The sequence below is a fragment of the Cricetulus griseus genome, chromosome 4, assembly GCF_003668045.3.
Source record: "Cricetulus griseus strain 17A/GY chromosome 4, alternate assembly CriGri-PICRH-1.0, whole genome shotgun sequence".
NCBI lineage: Eukaryota > Metazoa > Chordata > Mammalia > Rodentia > Cricetidae > Cricetulus > Cricetulus griseus.
In genome coordinates, this window is record NC_048597.1 from 81,822,686 (window position 1) to 81,842,609 (window position 19,924).

A 19,924-nucleotide genomic window follows, 5' to 3' on the forward strand; every position below is an offset into this window, starting at 1 on the left:
TGGATGTCTATTCCTGAGGGTGAGGCTTGCTCTGGTTTGTAGCTGACAAACCCAGTGTCACCCCATTGATGAAACCTGGCTTTCCTTATCTCAGGAGCTATCACTTGACAATACCTCCTTGGCTAGGGGTAGGACTCTGGACTCCTCTACACTAAGAATTTGCATGGTTTGAGCTTGTGCAGATGTTGTGAATTCTGTCACAGTCTCTGTGAGTTCATATATGCATCTGCCATGCTGTGTCTAGAAAATGCTGTTTCCTTGAAGTCATCCATTACCTCTGGGTCTTCCCTTCTCTTCCTTCTTTTCCACATAGATCCCTGAGCCTTGAGGGGACAGGTATGATATAGACAACCTCATCTGAGGTTTTCTTCATGTTGACAAGTTGTAGTTTTTCTTGCTGATTACCACCTACCATAAGAAGAAACTTCTCTGATGAGGGTTGAGTGATGCACTATTCAGTGGATATAGCAGTATGTCATTAGGAACCTCATTGTTGCTATAATCATTCAAAGACTAGTAGTAGTACTTATTCTCCTGGGACTCATGCATTGTCTCATCTCCAGTTCCCGGCCTCGCTGCCAGTATGGGTTCCATCTCATGTAATGGGCCTGAAATCCAATTTTAAGTGGATTTGGATTTTAATCCAAATCCCATGACATGTGCGCTATTGCAACAGTTGTCATAACTTTCAGGTAGGTCATTATTGTAGCTTACATGGTTCATAGCTTGATGAGACTGTTAATTACTTTTCTCATCCAGTATTGTGTTTAACATTTCACAGTACTGTGAACTCTGCCCAGAGACCTGATGTTTTCATATATATTAAGAGAGAAGATAGAAATCTGAATGGAGAAGAACCAGAAATAAAATACTTTATAATTAAAAATTTTATTCTTTGAGAATTTCATACATGTATACAATATATTTTTTTCATATATGTGTCTTACCTCCTTTTTCAAACCCCTTTGGATGCACTCCAAAGCCTCCTCCCAACTTCATGTATTCTTTTCTTTTATAAATTAGTACTGCCCATTTGTGCATACTGTGGGATCATCCACTGGAGCAGAGGCAACTATCTGGGACTACACCCCTGAGAAAAAACTGACTCTCCTTCCTCTAGCAGCCATCAACTGTCATGAGCTCTTCAGCTACATAGTGAGGACTTATGAGCCTCTCCACATCATGCTGGAATGTTGACTGTTCCGTGTGGGTCTTGTGCAGATAACCAGAGCTTTTGTGACTATGTGAGCGCAGTTGTCTTGTAATATACAGCAGACACTAAGAAACTAAAGCCTTTTGACATTTATAGTCACTGGTGTGTGGGTTTGGATTAGATCTGCTCTATTTGTACAGGTGAGAGCTAAAACCCTTGGTGACTTTTCCTATTTCTATCCATTCATTCAGTCATTTTTTTGTGTGTGTTTTGTATGCTTGTGTATGTATCTATTGCTCACATGTGTGTGCATATGTGTGTAGGCCAGAAGGTGACGTGAGGGTGTCTTCCTCAATTGCTCTCCACTTCATTGTTAATATTTTCAGTTACATTTTAGTGTGTGTGCACACATGTGCCTGCATCACGTGCCTGTGTAGAAGTCATAAGACAGCTATCAGGATTTGGCTCTCTTCTTCTACCATGTGGGTTGTAAGTTTTGGCGCTGGCACCTTTACCCACTGACCTAATCTTGTTGGACCTCCACTTTACCATTTGAGATGGGGTCTCTCAGTGACTTGGAGCACATTTCTTGGCAAGACTTCTTAGGAATCTTCTCAGCTTTCTTCTGTTCTGCATCTGACTCCTTTTACTAAGACTGAGGGACTGGGCTTCCATTATTCTTGATACTGTTAGTAATTTAGTAAATTCATTTGTTGTTGTTTTTGTTTTTCTGAGACAGGGTTTCTCTGTATAATAAGCCCTGGCTTTCCTGGAACTCACTTTGTAAACCAGGATGGCCTCAAATTTACCTGTGCTTCCCAGGAGGGCATGGGTCACCATACCTGACATCTTTTACTGGCATTTATTCATTATAAATAGCACTGGGTTTTCTAGTGATATTTTATGCAAGCAAATAATGTACTTTGGTCACATGACTGCTATAACCTCCTTTCTTCTTCCTCTTCTTAGTCACTCTCATTTTTCTAGACACTTCATCTACTTTTATGATCAATTCTTTTTTAGAAAGTTCCTTTGCCTCTGTCCAGGCAAGCAGATCATTGCCTCACTCAGCCATCATCAGAAAAGCTTCCACCTGCAGCAGATGGGAACAAATACAGAGACTCAGCCAGAAATGATGCAGAGTGAGAGACCTTGGGACACTCAGCCCTAAATGAGACTTCTCTGTCAAATCCCTCCTTTTAGGGTTCAGAGAACCCTGTGAAAGAGGAGGCAGATAGAACGTAAGAGTCAGAGCATATGGAGGATGCCTCTAAATCAACAAGATAGATCCATGTGTGAACTCACAGTTACTGAGGCAGTATGCACAAAACCTATACTATTCTGCACCAGAACTCTCTATATGTATTATGGCTTCCAGTTTAGTCTTTTTGTGGGATCCCTGAGTGTGGGAATGAGTCTGACTCCTATGACTTTTCTCAGGCTCTTTTTTTCTGTTTGTTTTAATATTGTGTTATGTTTTATTACTAACTCTTAGCAGCCTGTTTTTTTTCTAACGAGAGTCAGAAAATGAGTGGATCTAGATAGGAGGTGTTATGTGGGGGGTGGGGACTGGAAGGAGTAGAGGAAAAAGAAAACATAAGCAGGATATGTTATGTGAGGAAAAATATATTTTCAATTTAAAAATCCTCCCAGTAATGTGGTAAATTACCGGTACGGAGTCAGGTAAAAATACAAGGGAATTTAATAGGGAAAGCCTTACTTACAGAGCAACCTAGCCAGCCAACGGGGCAGCAGTACCTACAGCAAGCTGAAGATGAAAGCAAAAGCAGGGCCGCCACGTAAGCGTTCCTCACTCTTAACCTTTCCCTACATCACCCTGACCATGCCTCACAGGCATGGTCAGACACACCTGTACCCAGTCCGTAAGCAGGCGTGGCTACAGCATCCCCTATACCCCAGTAAACAAATGCTCATCCCTTCAAAACTTAGTTTATTCCAATTGTGTGAGTGTTTCTGTGTGGGTCTGTGCATGTGTGAACAGGTGCTTGCAGTGACCAGAAGAAACATCAGATTACTCTGGTGCTGAAGTCACCAGTGGGCTCTCTACTCACCGAAGCACAAGCTAAGGATACACTTCAGTGGAGCTTTATTGCTAGCTCAGACTCTCACACCCACCAGTCTGCCTTCCATGCAGACGTCTTCTCCAAAGTGCTGGGTCTCATTTGGAATCAGCAGTGACCTCCTTCATGAGCCCCACACAATGGTTTTAAACTAAATGACTCAGGAAGAGAATGTAAGGTTGTAAACTAAAGTGGAAGAAACCAGTGAAGTTTCTGATACTGGGTAAGACGAGAACACTTTAGCCTTTGTTGCCCAATCCATTAACCAGCGGGCCATTTCTATTTTATGTTCATTGTTGTAGGACGGGGGAGCTCAAGATGGATTCTGTTTTGGTTTCTTTTCCTGTTACTATAATAAACACTCTGAAAAAATCTAGTTAAGGGAGAAGGAGTTTACTCTGGCTCCCAGTTCTAGTGAAGAGTCCATTGTGGAGGGGAAGTCAGGCGGCAGGAGCTAGAAGATTGATCATGTTGCATCCGCAATCAGGGAGCAGAGAGTGATGAGTCCCTGCTGATGCTCAACTCCCTTTCTCTACTTATATAATCCTGGATACCACATGGCACTACTCACAGTGGGTGGGTCTTCACATCTTAACCAACTCAAACACCCACCACCTGCAGACATGCCTGCAGGACCATCTTCATTCCAGGTGATTCTAGATTCTCTGGAGTTGACAATACCAACAACCATAGATTCCAAAGAAGTCTGAGAAAACATGGGCTTTCAGATACATGAGAGGAGAGGAAGATGATAATAGGTCAAGCTTAATAAGAAGAATATTATCATTTCCCATGAGTTATATTAAAAATTCTTCAAAGATGAAAGAATTAGACCATGAATAAATTTCTCAAACAATGTGTCAATTCAAAATGGATCAGTATCAACAAACTTTGAGGGTTAAGCGCCAATCCCAAATTGGCTCACGCAATTGGGTGACCGTGGTGATTGGAAAGGATTAGCATCTTGTTTTATTGATTCAGTGTTTTTCCCATTAATGTGTATAATGACATCACATATTTTTGAAGGGGATATTTATTTATATTCTCAATATCATAAAAGTTTACAAAGAAACAATTTAGTCAACACAGTAGTTCCTATTTTCATAAAAATTATTTCTAGAACTATAGAGAAACAGTTACTACAGTTGGAGTTCAGAACCGATGGAACTAATTATAATCAGAGTAGAGGGTTCCAAGAGAATCAGAAGATGAATCTCCATATCTATCATTGACTTAATTATTTCATTTGGATCACACAATAGATGACACTCCCTATAGACACTAAATATGTTCAATGAATTACTGAATACTAAATCATCAAGGAAAGTTCAGTAAGCCCATTTCATCTGGGCTTCATTCTATGGTAAATTAAATTTGCTGGTGTTCTGTGACCCAGTGCCCTTCAAGAATATAGTATGGTTCCTGAGGGAAATTCATGCTCCAGTTATGGGTTTATCTCTTGATACAACCTTCAGGATGATGGGGTTTTCTGGTTGGAGAATTGGTTGCCTGCTGAACTTCGGGTGGATCTGCAGTAGTTGAACCATCACAAGGAGAAGCAATGAGTGAAGCATCAGCAATGAGTGAAGCAAAGAGAACAGATACAGTGAGGACCATAATGCTTTATGCACACAAACACACTCTATATCAGCATCCTATATCCTGAGTTCTTTATATCTACATATTCATTGAGACTGGATGGTAAAATCACTTCTCTCTTTTTATAAGGATAGTATTAGTTGAGCACCTATTGTGTGTACAGAGCTAGAAAAAATATGTCGGTTTGTGTTATTTAGTGATTTAAATTTTAAGTCAAAGGTCAAGTTAAATTTTTGGTTGTTAGCCTAGCCTTTAATGGCTGAGCCATCTCTCCAGCCCTCCAAGTTAAAATTTTAGATAATATCTTAAGTATATGGAAAATGAATTTTGAAAGCAATATAAAGTTAATTCTACACTTGTTGAAGCATAAGGATATCCTGAGCACATATCACACATTTCACCTGTATGGAGTGACTTAGTTACCAAAGTGCCTGGACACCAGCTTTGCCCATTCAGTTCGATGGTGAGCAAGGTCTCCAGGAAGCATTGACCCTTTTTATCTCCTTGTTATCTTAGCTTCCCAGGGTAGTTTGAAAGTAATTCAATGTTTTCATAATAATTTTGCCTCATTCTCTTCAGTCTCGAGGGGATGAGGAAGCCTCCAACATAACAATTTGAATCTCAATATAGGAAAGGGAAAGAAAATTGTCAGAGGGGAAGGTGTCAAACTGTGGGTAACTGGAGCTTGACTGGTGTCTCAGAGTCCTGCTTGCTTCCAAGACTAAATGTTCTGTTTGTCTGTCCATCTAAATAAACCCCTGCACATGTTGACAGGACAGCCACAATGCAGTTGTAGGCCACTGACATTCTCCTGGCCTCCCATGAAGAAAGACATGGAACAGGAAAGTACTGCATATTTCACACTCAACTGTTAGGCAGTGATTTACATACCATTTCCCTTGTCTTAGTCACTGTTCCACTGCTGTGTAGCAGTACCATGACCATGACAACTATTCCAAAAGAAAGCATTTCATTGTGGGCTGGCTTACAGTTTCAGAGGCTTGGTCCATTGTCATCACTGTGAGGAGCATGGCAGTAGGCATGGTGGGTGTGGTGCTGGAGAAGGAGTTGAGAACTACATCCTGACCCACAAGCGGAAATAGCATCAACACTGGGCCTAGTGTAGGCTTTGAAAGCCTCAAAGGCACACTTAGTGATACACATATCCTGTGTCATATCAGTGACTCTCAATTTAGTTGTGCAAGAGACTAACCTGTATCTTTAAAAGCCACACTCTAGATGAATTGTTTCAATGTACCTGATATGACCAGACATTATGAGTGTTTAAGGCTCTTTAGAAGTTCTGAAGCACAGCCAGTGATTGGGAGCCCCTGACACCTGGAAACTTCTCTTAAGTCCAACTGACACCCACCAGTCACAAACCATGATAAAGCCATTATTACATGCTGTGTGCACAGTTTCTTCTCATCTCCAGTTAACTTGAATTCAATTTCAAGGAGATTTCATATACTCATGTCCCACTAATCTTCACTGACTCCAGATGAATTCCTTATTTGTGTTTTATTTAGACACAGCTCAGGATGGAAGGATTTTAAAGCCCATATCAGACTATAAATGCATTCCTTGTTCCATATATCATTAAAATGTCAGAGAGCGGTGTGGTGGTTTGGATGTGAATGGCCCCACAGGTTTTTGTTTGAATACTTGGTCCCCAGTTGATAAACCTGCATGGGAAGGATTAGGAGGTATGTTGTCTTGTTGGAGGAGGTGTGTCCTTGGGGTGGGCTTTGAGGTTTCAAAAGACTAATGCCATTTGTTTCCCGCCTCTCCTCCTCTGTGAACTCTCAGCTGTACTTGCTGCCTTGCCTTCACTGTGCTATCACGGACCTTAATCCTCGAGAACCATAAACCCAACCAAACACTGTTTAAAAATAAGTTGTCTTGGTTATGGTGTTTTATGACAGCAGCAGAAAAGTAACCAAGACAAGCATTTTATTTTCTGTATACAAAGCTCTAAACTTTTTAGAAATAAAAGTTGAAATATTATTTATTGAGAGAGTTTCTGCCTCACCTCTGTTTGCTCACAAGTCTGGAGGGTGAAGTTCTGGAGGATGCTGATGACAGCCAGTTTCATGCTGATGAGGGCAAATCTCCTGCCAATGCAGTTCCTGGGCCCACTGCCAAAGGGCAGGTATACATAAGGATCAATGCTGCCCTTGTTCTCCTTGCTGAACCTGGAGACACGGCAGGGATAAAATAAGGCTATGGGACATAAAGACCCCAAGAGCACCAAGTTTGGAGTTCTCACACCTCTCAACCAGGAGGGTGCAGTGTACATTTGTAGACTTGGAATTGAAGTCTTGCTACAGGTGTCTGACTAAAGAAATGTGAGCAAAGGGTCCTTCCCACTCACACCAAAGCATAGGCATTTTCTGTGTTGCTGAGATAAGTGAAAACAAATGCTTTTTGAGGGAAAACACATCCTTAAGCACAAAATGTTCCATTCATAGTGGTGATGTGTTCTGCTCTGAAAGACATATTTGGATTGGCCAAACTGAAGGCAAAGTAGGCTCCTGCCTCATACTTGGGAGGAGACAAAAAAACTCTGGCACTATGAAAATGTTCATTTCCAAATAAATAATAAAGCATTTCCTGAAAATAAAGACATTTATAAACTTCACAATAAATTCTTAGAATACTGTGAAAGTTGCTGTAAACACAGCAGAAGACGGGAAGCCACTGACAGGGACAAAATATTGTCAGTAAATACAAGTGGCAAGGATTTTTCCATCTAGAATTTCAGAGGATACAGACATCCACTCCCATCTCTGGGGAAGATCATTGACTATCAATACAATGCAAATGGAATGCTGAGGTCTTTGTGTTTTTTGGTTATTACAAATACCCTTTCATTAAGAAAATGGATGAGCGAGTTGGGATTCATTAATGCGTTGGAACAGTACCTATGGAAACAAACGCATCTGCCTCACACATACAGAGATAATACCTGATAATTTAATGTTGAGTGAAAAAGTGTATTTAGATTGGTGCTGGCTACATTATATGCTAATTGTATTTGTGTCCCCCAAGTGTTCAAGCTTTCTCTCAAAGTATGTTCTATTGTAACACACATTCAAAGGGTCGTGTGTGGAAATTGCAAACTTAGGACAGCACTTGACAAGGCTGGTGTCTTCCACTGAAATGGTTTGTAATGATAGTCTTTTGCAGGTTTTCATTTAAAGATGTTTGTATACTTTTCATTGACATCGCATTTCTGTTGTATGGTAAAAAAATATATATTAATTATTATTTTCATCATTAAACTGCTACATGTCTAAAAAAAAAAAAAAAGAAAATGCTCAGTTCCCCTCCCCCATTACCTCCCTCTCATCTCATTTCATTTCCTTCTTTGTAGCTCTCCGCACCTGTATTTTCCTCTTGGGCTTCTTCTTCCTCTCTCTTTTTTTTTTCAGAATTGCTTTTGCTTTCTCCCCTCCCTCCATAGAATAACCAAAGCTAAATATCTTTCTGGGGCCTACTGTGGTATCCCGAATGACTTCTACATCTACCATCTCCACTAAGCTAGAAAGTATCTGAACATGTAGAGCATAATGTGTTCAGATTTAATTTTTCATTATTTGACTATTTAGGTGAAAAAGATCCTGAGGAAGTGACAAGAGCAACAATAATCGGTGTTTTAAAATTGTTTTGACAATTTGCAGGAAAAGGAGAAGCATTTCCATGTGGCCTGAGACACACATGCACATACACCTATACACATATACAATACACCCCTGACACACATACACACAGAGAAACACAAATGTGTCCTCCCACAAGGACATTCACACGTGTGCACCCACACAAGCACATATACACACATGGATCCCCACATAAAGAGTCATATAGACTTATGAACTAGATTATACTGAATCACAGGTCAAATCTTCCACTGACTTTTTTAACATTTAGGTTTCTCAAAGCCTGACTTGGTCCTGGCACATAGTCTGCACTAACTGTTTGGTGACTGTGTGAATCAAAGAAAAATAAAGTGACAGGCTGTGAACTACAGGAAGCAGAAGTCGTAAGAGTGGAGGAAACCCATGGATATTCTGGTCAAGAAAACAGAGGAATCAATCAGCTCTGATAGATTTCTTCCATATGTCCAGTGTGAAGATGTGATGACGGCACTAGGGCCACCACTGCTGACAAGACAAGGTCCCAGCTAAGGAAGTGTGTGGTGAATGGGCAAATGGAGTTTGGGTGTCGGACTCATTCTCTTACCAGTCACTACCTTAAATTTCATTATTGATTTTGCTTTTTAACACAGTAGGCAACACCATCTATTTTTAAGCTGAAAACCATGCCTGACCCCTGACCTTCACTCTAATTAGACTGCTCAAGCCATCTCTAAGGAGGACTATCTTAGACATCTAGAAACAGGTGACTTGGGCTTTAGAGTCATGGAAACTGTGAAGAAGCTGGCACAAGATGGCAGCCCAAGACAGAACTGGGGGTTTGTGTGGTTACCACTGTCCTTACAAAGGCACTTGATCTGCCTTTCAGACCTCTGTGCCATTAAAATTACACTAGAAAACCCAGAGGAGGTTAACCAAATGGATAATGGAACTGTTTCCTAACGCTGATTATGCAGCCAGAAAGATAGTTCAGTGGATGAAGGTGCTTGCTGTTAAACCTGATGACCTGAGTTCAATCCTCAGTCCCCACATGGTGGAAGAGCAGAAGCAACTCCCATAAGTTGTCCTCTGACCTCCCCATGTATGCTGTGGTATGTACACACCTTCTTGACACAAATGTAATCAAATCTTCCAAAGCTAGTGATAAATTCAGGGAGGTAAGAGGAATACCACAACATAATTGAAAGCAAAAACAAGCCCTCATCTCTAAGTCTTTACATGCACCCATAAGGGCATGTGTCACCTTACCAATGAGGTTAATGTTAAGATTTTAACACTCTGAATGGTCATTGATTTATTTTTACTGGTCCATTTTTATGGTTTCAACAATAATTCATCACTTTATAATTTTTTAAAAGTTCTAATTCTAGGGGTTGGGGAGATTGCTCAGTGTTCAAGAGAACTTGTTCTTGCAAAGGTCCTGAGTTCAGTTCCTAGAACCCACAATGGGCAGCTCATAACCTCTTATAAGTCAAGTTCTAGGATATATGATATCTTCTGGCTTCTGAGTGTACTGGCACACATCTCTCACACACACACACACACACACACACACACACACACACACACACAATTCCAAAAGGATATAGAGATGTAAAAATTGCATGTATGTGATTTCCTGTGATTGTGGTTTTTTGAATATGAATGGCCCTTATAGGCTCATATATTTGAATGCTTAGCCACCAGTGAGTGGCACTATTTGAAAGAATTAGAAGACTTAGGAGGTGTGGCCTTGTTGGAGGAAGTATGTCACTGGGGGTGGGCTTTGAGGGTTTAAAAGCTCATGCCAATCTCAGAGTCTCTCTGCCTATGGATCAGGATAAGATGTATTTCTCAGTTACTGCTCTGGTGCCAGCCTGCACGCCTCCATGTTTCCCACCATGATGATAATGAACTAAACCTCTGAAACTGTAATTAAGTCTCCAATTAGATGCTTTCTTTCATAAGAGTTGTCTGGCTCGAGGCATCTCTTCACAGCAATAGAACAGTGATTAAGACAGAAGTCAGCACCAGGAACTGGGGAATCGCTGTGATAGGTCTGACCATCCTGTTGGCTAGAGGAGCATGGAAGAGTTTTGGACTTTGGACTAAAACAGTGGTTGAATGCTTTAAGTGAGGCTTAGTGGGCCATCTTAGTAGGAACATGGACAATAGTGCTGAGGGTGATGTGAACTGTGACAGCTGGTTCAAGAATTTTCAGAGGGGAAAAATATTAGTAAGTGGCCTAGAAATCATTCTTGTGATATTTGTCAAAGAATTGGCTGCTTTCTGCCCTTGTCCAAAAAATCTGCCTGAGGCTAAATTGAAGGGTTTTTAGATTAATGGTTTTGGCAGAAGAGATTCCAACACAGCCTGGTATCGACTGTGTCATGTGGTGATTAGTGGTCACTCTTATGCAGATCCATAATGACAAGGAGGGGGCCCAACAAGGAAAAATAGAAAATGTACAGTTTGAGGAGAAAATGAATTTGAGGAAGTTCAATGCAGCCAAGTTCTATGCTCAAGGAGATAAACTGATTAAAGAAAAGCCTGATGCCAAATAGAATAAAGGGAGTGGTGGTGACTTCATGACAAGACCCTACTACCCAGCTAAACTTTCAGCTTGTGACAAAGAAGTAAAGGAAAGCATGGGCAGTGAAGAAAACCATGAAAAATAGAAAGGCAATGCAGATGTAATAGAATGAGGGGGACAAGTTCCAGTCCCAGCAAGCAACAGAACTTGGCAGCTTTAACCATGCAGTCTGGTTTTTAGAGTCAAGGATACAGAAGATGGGTTATGGAATCTCCCTCCATGACTAAGGAAAGATGATGAGGACAGGCATGTGTCAGGGGTATCCCTACATGGAGGCCCAGAGAGGCCACTGTATTAAACTGTGAAGGGGAAGCCTGGATTTCATTGGAGGCCCCAAGATGTTGGAGATGTCAGAGCCATGGGATACCTGCCAAGGAGAGCTTCATATGAGGTGTGGAACCAGCAGAAGAGAGAAGTGTGTTTCAGTCAATAGATCTGAAAGGAGTTGGAGATCTGAAAAGCTCTTTGACATCAGACTTGGAGATGCAGGATTTGGAGTTTGTCCTGCTAGGTTTTAGTCTTCCTTTGGTTCAGTATTTACTCACTATGGTCCCTCTCCTCTTTTTTGGAATGGTAATATATATTTTGTGCCATTGAATGTTGGTAGTTACGTGATTTGTTTTCTTTATTTTAATTTTACAGAGGGCCACAGTTAAGAGATTGCCTTAACTCTCAGAAATGACTTTGCACTTTGTACTTTTAAACAATGTTGAGACTGTAATAGATAGTGGGGACTTTGAAGTTGAACTGAATGCATTTTTGTATTATGATATGGCTATAAGCCTGTGGGGACCAGGGAATGGAATATGGTGGGTTGAATAAGAATGGACCCCATAGGCTTCTATATTTGAATACTTAGTAACCAGGGAATGGTACTATTTGAAAGGATTAGAAGGATTATTATGTGTGGTTTTGTTGGAGAAATAGTGTCACTGGGGTAGAATTGAGATTTCAAAAGCCGAGGCAAACTGAATCGGTCCCTGAGGACCCAGGGACCCTGACTCTGCTGAGATCACTGGGCTACTCCACCCCCAGGCAGTGCAGAGTGCAGAGTGCAGAGTGCAGAGAGTGCAGAGGTGAGCTGCTTTGGCCCCTAACTTGGGCCCAACTTCTGCCTTCCCACTCTGGGAACTCCTGCCAAGGGGTCTGCAGGCAGGACGACTCGACCCCTGATGATCAAGCAACCCAGAGTCTGCTGACATCAATGTACCAGTCCGGCTTTTGCCCACCTGGAGAGCAAGTGCCTCAGACCTGCCTGTACCCACCTTGAGACCCATCAGAGTATCAGAGCCAATTGCACCCACCTGAAGAGAACACTAGACCCATACACACCAAAGGAAGTGACGCCACCTGTACCCACTGAAAGAAGATGGGAAGACAACAATATAAGAACACATCCAACAACAGGAAAGCCAATATGACACCACCAGAGTCTAAGGACTCTATACCAGCAAGACAAGAACATCCCAAAACAGAAGCATAAGAGAGCAACCATAAAAACAACTTCATGCAGATGATAGAGAACCTAAAAGAGGAAATCAAAAAATCCTTCAGAGAAATGGAAGAAAAGACAAACCAAAAGATGCAAGAAATCAAGGAAAGCCAAGAAAATACAATTAAACAGCTGAAAGAAACGGTTCAAGACCTGAAAACTAAAATAGAGACAATAAAGAAAACACAAACTGAGGGTATGCTGGAAGTGGAAAAGCTTAGTAAACAATCAGGAACCACAGATGCAAGCATAACCAACAGAATACAAGAGATGGAAGACAGAATCTCAGATGATGAAGATAAACTAGAGGAAATAAATTCATCAAGCAAAGAGAATCTGAAGTCCAACTAATCCTTAACACAAAATATCCAGGAAATATGGGCCACCATGAAAAGACCAAACCTAAGGATAATAGGTATAGAAGAAGGTTAAAGAAACCCAATCAAAGGTGCAGAAAACCTATTCAACAAAATCATAGAAGAAAACTTTCCCAACCTAAAGAAAGACATGCCAATGAGAGTACAAAAAGCCTACAGAACACCAAATAGAGTGGACCACAAAAGAAAGTCCCCTCATCACATAATAATTAAAACACCAAACATACAGAATAAAGAAAGAATATTAAGAGCAGCAAAGGAAAAAGGCCAAGTAACATATAAAGGCAAACCTATCAGAATTATACCGGACTTCTCCATGGAAACTCTGAAAGCCAGACGGACCTGAATAGATATTCTACCATCTCTGAGAGAACACAGATGCCAGCCCAGACTACTATACCCAGCAAAGTTTTCAATCACTATAAATGGAGAAAACAAGATATTCCACAACAAAACCAGTTTTAAACAATATGTAACCACTAATCCAGCCCTATAGAAAGTACTGGAAGGAAAACTCCAACCTAAGGAAATTAACTACACTCACATAAACATAGGCAATAGATAATGTCACTTTACGAAAACCCAAAAGATAAAGCGGGGTAAATCCACATATAATACCACTACCAACAACAAATCAAAAACAAACAAGAATAAACACTCAATGGATCTTAATTTCCATCAATATTAATGGTCTTAACTCGCCTATAAAAAGACACAGGCTAACAGATTGGATATGAAGACATAATCCAATCCTTCTGCTGCATACAAGAAACACACCTCAAATTCAAAATCAGACATTACCTCAGAGTAAAGGATTGGGATAAGATAGTCCAATCAAATGGACCCAAGAAACGAGCTGGGGTAGCTATCCTGGTATCTATCAAGTTAGACTTCAAACTAAAATCAATCAAAAGAGATGAAGAAGGGCATTTCATATTCATCACAGGAAAAAATCCATCAGGAAGAAGTCTCAATTCTAAACATCTATGCCTCAAATACAAAGGCACCAACATTCGTAAAAGAAACATTATTAAAACTCAAATCACAAATAAGACCTCACACAGTTATAGTGGGAGACTTCAACACCCCACTCTCACCATTGGACAGGACCACCAGACAGACACTTAACGAAGAGACAAAGGAACTAACAGAAGTTATGACCCAATTGGGATTAACAGATATCTATAGAACTTTCCATCCAAACACAAAAGAATATACCTTCTTTTCAGCATCACATGGAACCTTCTCAAAAGTCAACCACATACTTGGTAACATAGCAAACCTCAACAGGTACAAAAAAATTGGAATAATCCCCTATGTCTTATCAGACCACCATGCTTTAAAGTTAGAAATCAGAAACAACACAAACTGCAAAAAATCTACCAACTCATGAAAATTTAACAACACGCAATTGCACCATTCCTGGGTCAAGGAAGAAATAAAGAAAGAAATTAAAGACTTCCTAGAATTCAATGAAAATGAAGACATGGCATACCCAAACTTATGGGACACTTTGAAAGCAGTACTAAGAGGAAAATTCATAGCTCTAAGTGCTCACATGAAGAAACTAGAGAATAGTCACACCAGAGAGTTGCCATCACAGCTGAAAGCTCTAGAACAAATGGAAGCAAATTCACCCTGGAGGAGTAGACGCCAGGAAATAATAAAACTGAGGGCAGAAATCAATAAAGTTGAAACAAAGAAAACAATTCAAAGAATCAATTTGACAAAGAGTTGGTTCTTGGAGAAAATCAACAAGATAAACAAACCTTTATCCAAACTAACCAAAAGGCATCGAGAGAACATGCAAATTAACAAAATCAGAAATGAAAAGGGGCCAGATGGCTTCAGTGCAGAATTCTACCAGAAATTCAAAGAAGAGCTAATACCAATACTCTTCAAATTGTTCCACACAGTAGAAGCAGAAGGGACATTGCCAAACTCTTTTTCCGAGGCTACAATAACCTTGATACCTAAGCCACACAACAACACCATTAAGAAAGAGAACTACAGACCAACCAATATCCCTCATGAACATTGATGAAAAAATTCTCAATAAAATACTGGCAAATAGAATCCAAGAACACACCAGAGAAATTATCCACCATGATCAAGTAAGCTTCATCCCAGGGATGCAAGGATGGTTCAACAAATGAAAATACATCAATGTAACCCACCATATAAAGAGACTGTGGGAAAAAAACCATGATTATCTCACTAGATGCTGAAAAAGCCTTTGACAAAATCCAACATCCCTTCATGATAAAGGTCTTGGAGAAATCATGGATAACAGGAACATACCTTAACTTAATAAAAGCAATATACAGCAAGCTGACAGTCAACATCAAAGTAAATGAAGAGAAACTCAATGCATTTCCTCTAAAAATCATGGACAAGACTTTGAAGTTCTAGCTAGAACAATAAGACAACAAAAGGAGATCAAGGAAATACAAATCAGAAAGGAAGAAGTCAAACTCTCACTATTTGCACATGATACATAAATCTACATAAGTGACCTGAAAAACTCTACCAGGGAACTCCTAGAACTGATAAACACCTTCAGCAAAGTGGTAGGATATAAGATTAACTCAAAAAAATCTGTAGCCCTACTATAAACCGATGACACATTGGTGGAGAAAGAAATCAGAGAAACATCACCCTTTACAATTGGCACAAACAACATAAAATACCTTGGGGTAACACTAACCAAAAAAGTGAAAAACCTGTACTGTAAGAATTTTGAGTCTCTAAAGAAAGAAATTAAAGAAGATACCAGAAAATTGAAAGATCTCCCATGGAATCTTGAAATTTGCAGGAAAATGGATGGAACTAGAAGAAACCATGCTGAGCAAGGTAATCCAATCACAAAAAGACAAACATGCTGTGTACTCACTCATATGCAGATTTTAGGCATAGAGTAAAGGATTAGCAGCCTACAATTCACACTGCCAGAGAAGCTAGTAAACAAGGAGGACCCTAAGAGAGACATACATGGTCCCCTGGAGAAGGGGAAAGGGTCAAAATCCCCTGAGTAAATTGGGTGCACTGGAAGAGGGGAGGGAGCTAGGAAATGAGAAGGGGAGAAGAGGGATGCAGAGGACATGAGGGAGCAGAAAGGTTGAGTCAGGGGAAGAATAGAAGATAACAAGAATGGAGAGACCATAATAGAGGGAGACATTTTAGGTTTACAGAGAAATCAGGCACTAGGGAAATGTCTGGGGATCTACAAAGATGACACCAGCTAAAAATCTAAGCAACAGAGGAGAGGCTACCTTAAATGCCCTCCCCTGATAATTAGATTGATGACTGACTTATATGTAACCCGATAGCCCTCATCCAGCACCTGGTGGAAGTAAAAGCAGACACCCACAACTACTTACTGAACTGAACTGGAATCCAGATGCAGAGAAGGATGAGTGATGAGCACAGGGGTCCAGACCAGGCTGGTGAAACCCACAGAAGCAGCTGACCTGAACATTGGGGAACTCTTGCTTCCCAAACTGGTAGCTGGAATACCAGCATGGGACTGATCCAGACCCCAGGAACATGGGTTTCAGTGAGGAAACCTGGGAAATCTATGGGACCTCCTGTAGTAGTTCAGTACTTATCCCTAGCATAGGTGTGGACTTTGGGAGCCCATTCCATATAGAGGAATACTCCCTGAGCCAAGACACACGGGAGTGGGCCTAGGCCCTATCCCAAAGGATACGATAGACTCTGATGACACCCTATGGAAGGCCTCACCATCCAGGGGTAGCTGAAAGGATATATGATAGGTAGGGTTGGGGGGGGCGTAGGGGAGGATGGGAGGGAGAAGGGAACTGGGATTGTCATGTAAAACAATCCTGTTTCTAATTCAAATAAAAAAATCTGAAAAAAATATGTGGCATAAAAAAAGAGATTTCAAAAGCCCAGAGTCTCTCTCTTCTTACAGAGTGTCTGTACCTTTCAGGGCGGAAAACCTCAGGCTCTGTCCAGTACTCGGGGTCCCGATGAAGAGGATAGATTGGTACCATAACTACAGTCCCTTTAGGAATGAACACTCCATTGATTTCCACAGACTTCTTGGAGACCCTTTCTAGCCTGTTAGCAATCGGGTACATTCTGAGAGTTTCATTTACGATCATGTCCAGGTACTCCATGTCCATCAGGGCATCGTAGGTCACAGGTGCCTAGGAAGAGGAAACAGATGTTTCCAGATGAGGTTTGGACTTGCTCCTCAGTTCAGTTTGTCATGTCATGTCAAACATGTCAGAAGGTCCAAGGGCTAACTTCAATTAGTAGACCTTAGCCTTAATCATTCTATAGCTATGATAATCTTTGTTTTGATTATGGCCCATTAAGATGTGAAGTATAATTTTTATCATAGGAGCCACTTGGGACACTCCCCTGTCCAGATCTCCTCATATGACCAATATATTATGACAGTTGCACTCAGACAAAATTTCACTGTCTCATCTCCATAGACCATTAGTCATTGCAAAGAACAAACTCCCCACTCCTGGCCCAACCAGGCTGAAATTGACAAAGTCACATCTTGGTATCTCCTTTGATTATGTGATTAGTTCAGTGAAAGGTACACTGTAGGATTCTGGGTAAGATGACAGACTAGAAGCTGCCTCTGTGTGAGCTGGTGAAGAAGATTTTGAAGGAGGAAAAAAATACCTTTTCTAGAGAAAGGAAGAGAGGAAGAACTGAAACACACAAAGGAAAAGGCAGGACACCTGAAAAGCATGGGGGGAAATATGGATGAGAACTCATAGGAAAGACACTGAGCTGAAGTTGGCTCCAGCTGTCCTGTGCCCCAGCATGGGGATGAAGGTAAGTCAGGGGTACTCCAACAGTTAAAGCATGTGTTCTGATTGAAAGAAACTGGTGCCCTACCTTCAAGAGAATCTCCTAGCCCTCACAAGCTTTGGAGCTAATTTAGGTCTGGATGAAATAACAATTGAGAGGGTCCCAGGGTCACTCAGCATGACTCAGAGAACTTACTGCTGCTAAAGTACCCGCAACATAGATAGCCTGGATGGCATCCTGGGGACATCAGCAGAAATATCTGTGCAGACACCTAAGGGACTGGTGCTTATTCTCAAGTGTCACACTGGTTTCCTGGTGTCTCTTACTTGGTGTTGCTATTATAACAGATACCAGATACACCAGAGCCAGCACTGTACTAAAGATTGTATATTTCTGCAGGTCACATTCATCTCCTATGTCCCTCCCTTTGTTTCTCTTAGACTCTTGCTGGATGGAAGAACCTTTGTATGGCTCCTTATCAACGTTCTCATTGCCAGTGATGAGACTTGTTCTTGCTAATCCTTTACCTCTGCCCTCCCTCTCTGGGTACCATCTACTCACCTTATTGGGCAGAGCTCTGTCAATCTCATCCTGGAGTTTCTTCTGCACATCAGGGTGGGTGGCCAGTTCATACAACATGAAGGAAATGGAGGTGCTTGTGGCTTCATATCCACCGAAAATGAAAATAATGGTTTGTGCTGCCATTTCCAGATCGGAGAGGGCTAAAAGGAAAAGAACAGTGTAGACAAAGAGGATCGAAGTAGAACTTCAGAGTTGAGATGAGAAGAAATTCAGATGGTGCCCCCAGCTGTCTCGGGAAGAACAGAGAAAGGCAGTCCAGAGTCACTGGGACTGAGTTCCACTCTGGTGTTTGTCTGATATACCAGAAGAAGGTCGAATTTTTATTTTAAGTATATTTTATGTGTATTGGTAGTTTATCTGCATGTATGCCTGTGTACCACATGCATTCCTGATGTCCTTGGAGGCTAGGGGAGGCATCAGATCCCTTGCAACTGGAATTACAATGGCTGTGAGCTGTCGTGTTGGTGTTGTGAATCAAATCCAGGTCCTCTGGAAGAGCAGCCAGCGCTCTTAACTGCTGAGCCTTCTCTCCAGTCCCAAGGTCAAATTATTTTAATCCAGGATGGCCTAAGATCTATATTATTTGTGGCCAAATATTAGGTCAAATTAAAATCATCTCAACTGGGCAATTTCAAGAGACAGAATTCTCTGTAACATACTCTGTTATATTAGTGTAGAATGAAAACAAAAGTACCGCAGTAGTTGATAGTGACTTGCAACTTGACAGGATCCAGAGTCACCTAGGAGATAAGTTCCTAGGCACGGTGTTGTGATGTCATCAAAACTAACCTGCTTCCTGATAGATGCATAGGGTTTATCTTGATTATGTTAATTGTCATGGGAAGACCCATCTTGTTTCTAAAATTCACTGTGTGTGTGTGTGTGTGTGTGTGTGTGTGTGTGTGTGTGTGTGTGTGCACTGAAATCAAACAGTGTCAGATCTCCTGGAGCAGGAGTTACAAGTGATTATGAACTGCCTATCATGAGTCTTAGCAAACAAACTCAGGTCCTCTGGAAGAGCAGCAAGGGTTCATGACTGCAGAGCCACCTCTCCAGTCCTGGAATATCTATCCTGATTGTGGCACTCTTCCAGGTGCTAGCTTCCTGAACTGAATAAAAAGAAGAGAGCAAAGGCCTGGCATTCATGTTTCCTGACCATGGATGCGGTGTGCCTCATGCTCCTGCTGCCATGACTTCTCCAGTATGATGGACTATACCCTCAAAGTCAGAAAAAAGAAACCTTCCTTAAATTGTTTCTGTCAATTATTTTTGCCACAGTGACAATATAAATGACTAGTCCAAAAACCACAGCTACAAGCAAAATATGGAATACCTTAGCTACCCAGGAAAAAATTTAAATGATTTTCATTAAAGTATAGGTGGCAAATGTTTGAGTGTTCATCACATCAATGCTTCATGGAATGAAAATTCAAGTAGCTTCCAACTAAACACCTTTGAGGGGGCTGGAGAGATGGTCAAGTGGTTAAGAGCACTTGATGCTCTTGCAGAGGGCCTGAGTTGGCTCCCCATTCCCCACATGGCAGTTCAATATTGCCTGTAACTCCAGTTCTAGGGGATCCAATGTCCTCTTTTGGCCTCCACAGGTTCCAGC

General features: G+C 41.2%; 1 protein-coding gene across 1 annotated transcript in view; it reads right to left on the bottom strand.

Annotated features, from left to right (window-relative positions):
• Positions 1 to 4,667: 4,667 nt before the first annotated feature.
• Positions 4,668 to 19,924, bottom strand: part of LOC100773059 (lithocholate 6-beta-hydroxylase) — a 42,809-nt gene continuing 27,552 nt past the window's right edge. Inside the window, exons 10-13 of the mRNA XM_027413658.2 lie at positions 18,292 to 18,452; positions 16,879 to 17,105; positions 6,866 to 7,028; positions 4,668 to 4,763 (exon numbers count right to left, since the gene is read on the bottom strand). Of these exons, the coding sequence (XP_027269459.1) occupies positions 4,668 to 4,763; positions 6,866 to 7,028; positions 16,879 to 17,105; positions 18,292 to 18,452 (647 nt within the window). The remainder of the gene's footprint in view (positions 4,764 to 6,865; positions 7,029 to 16,878; positions 17,106 to 18,291; positions 18,453 to 19,924) is intronic.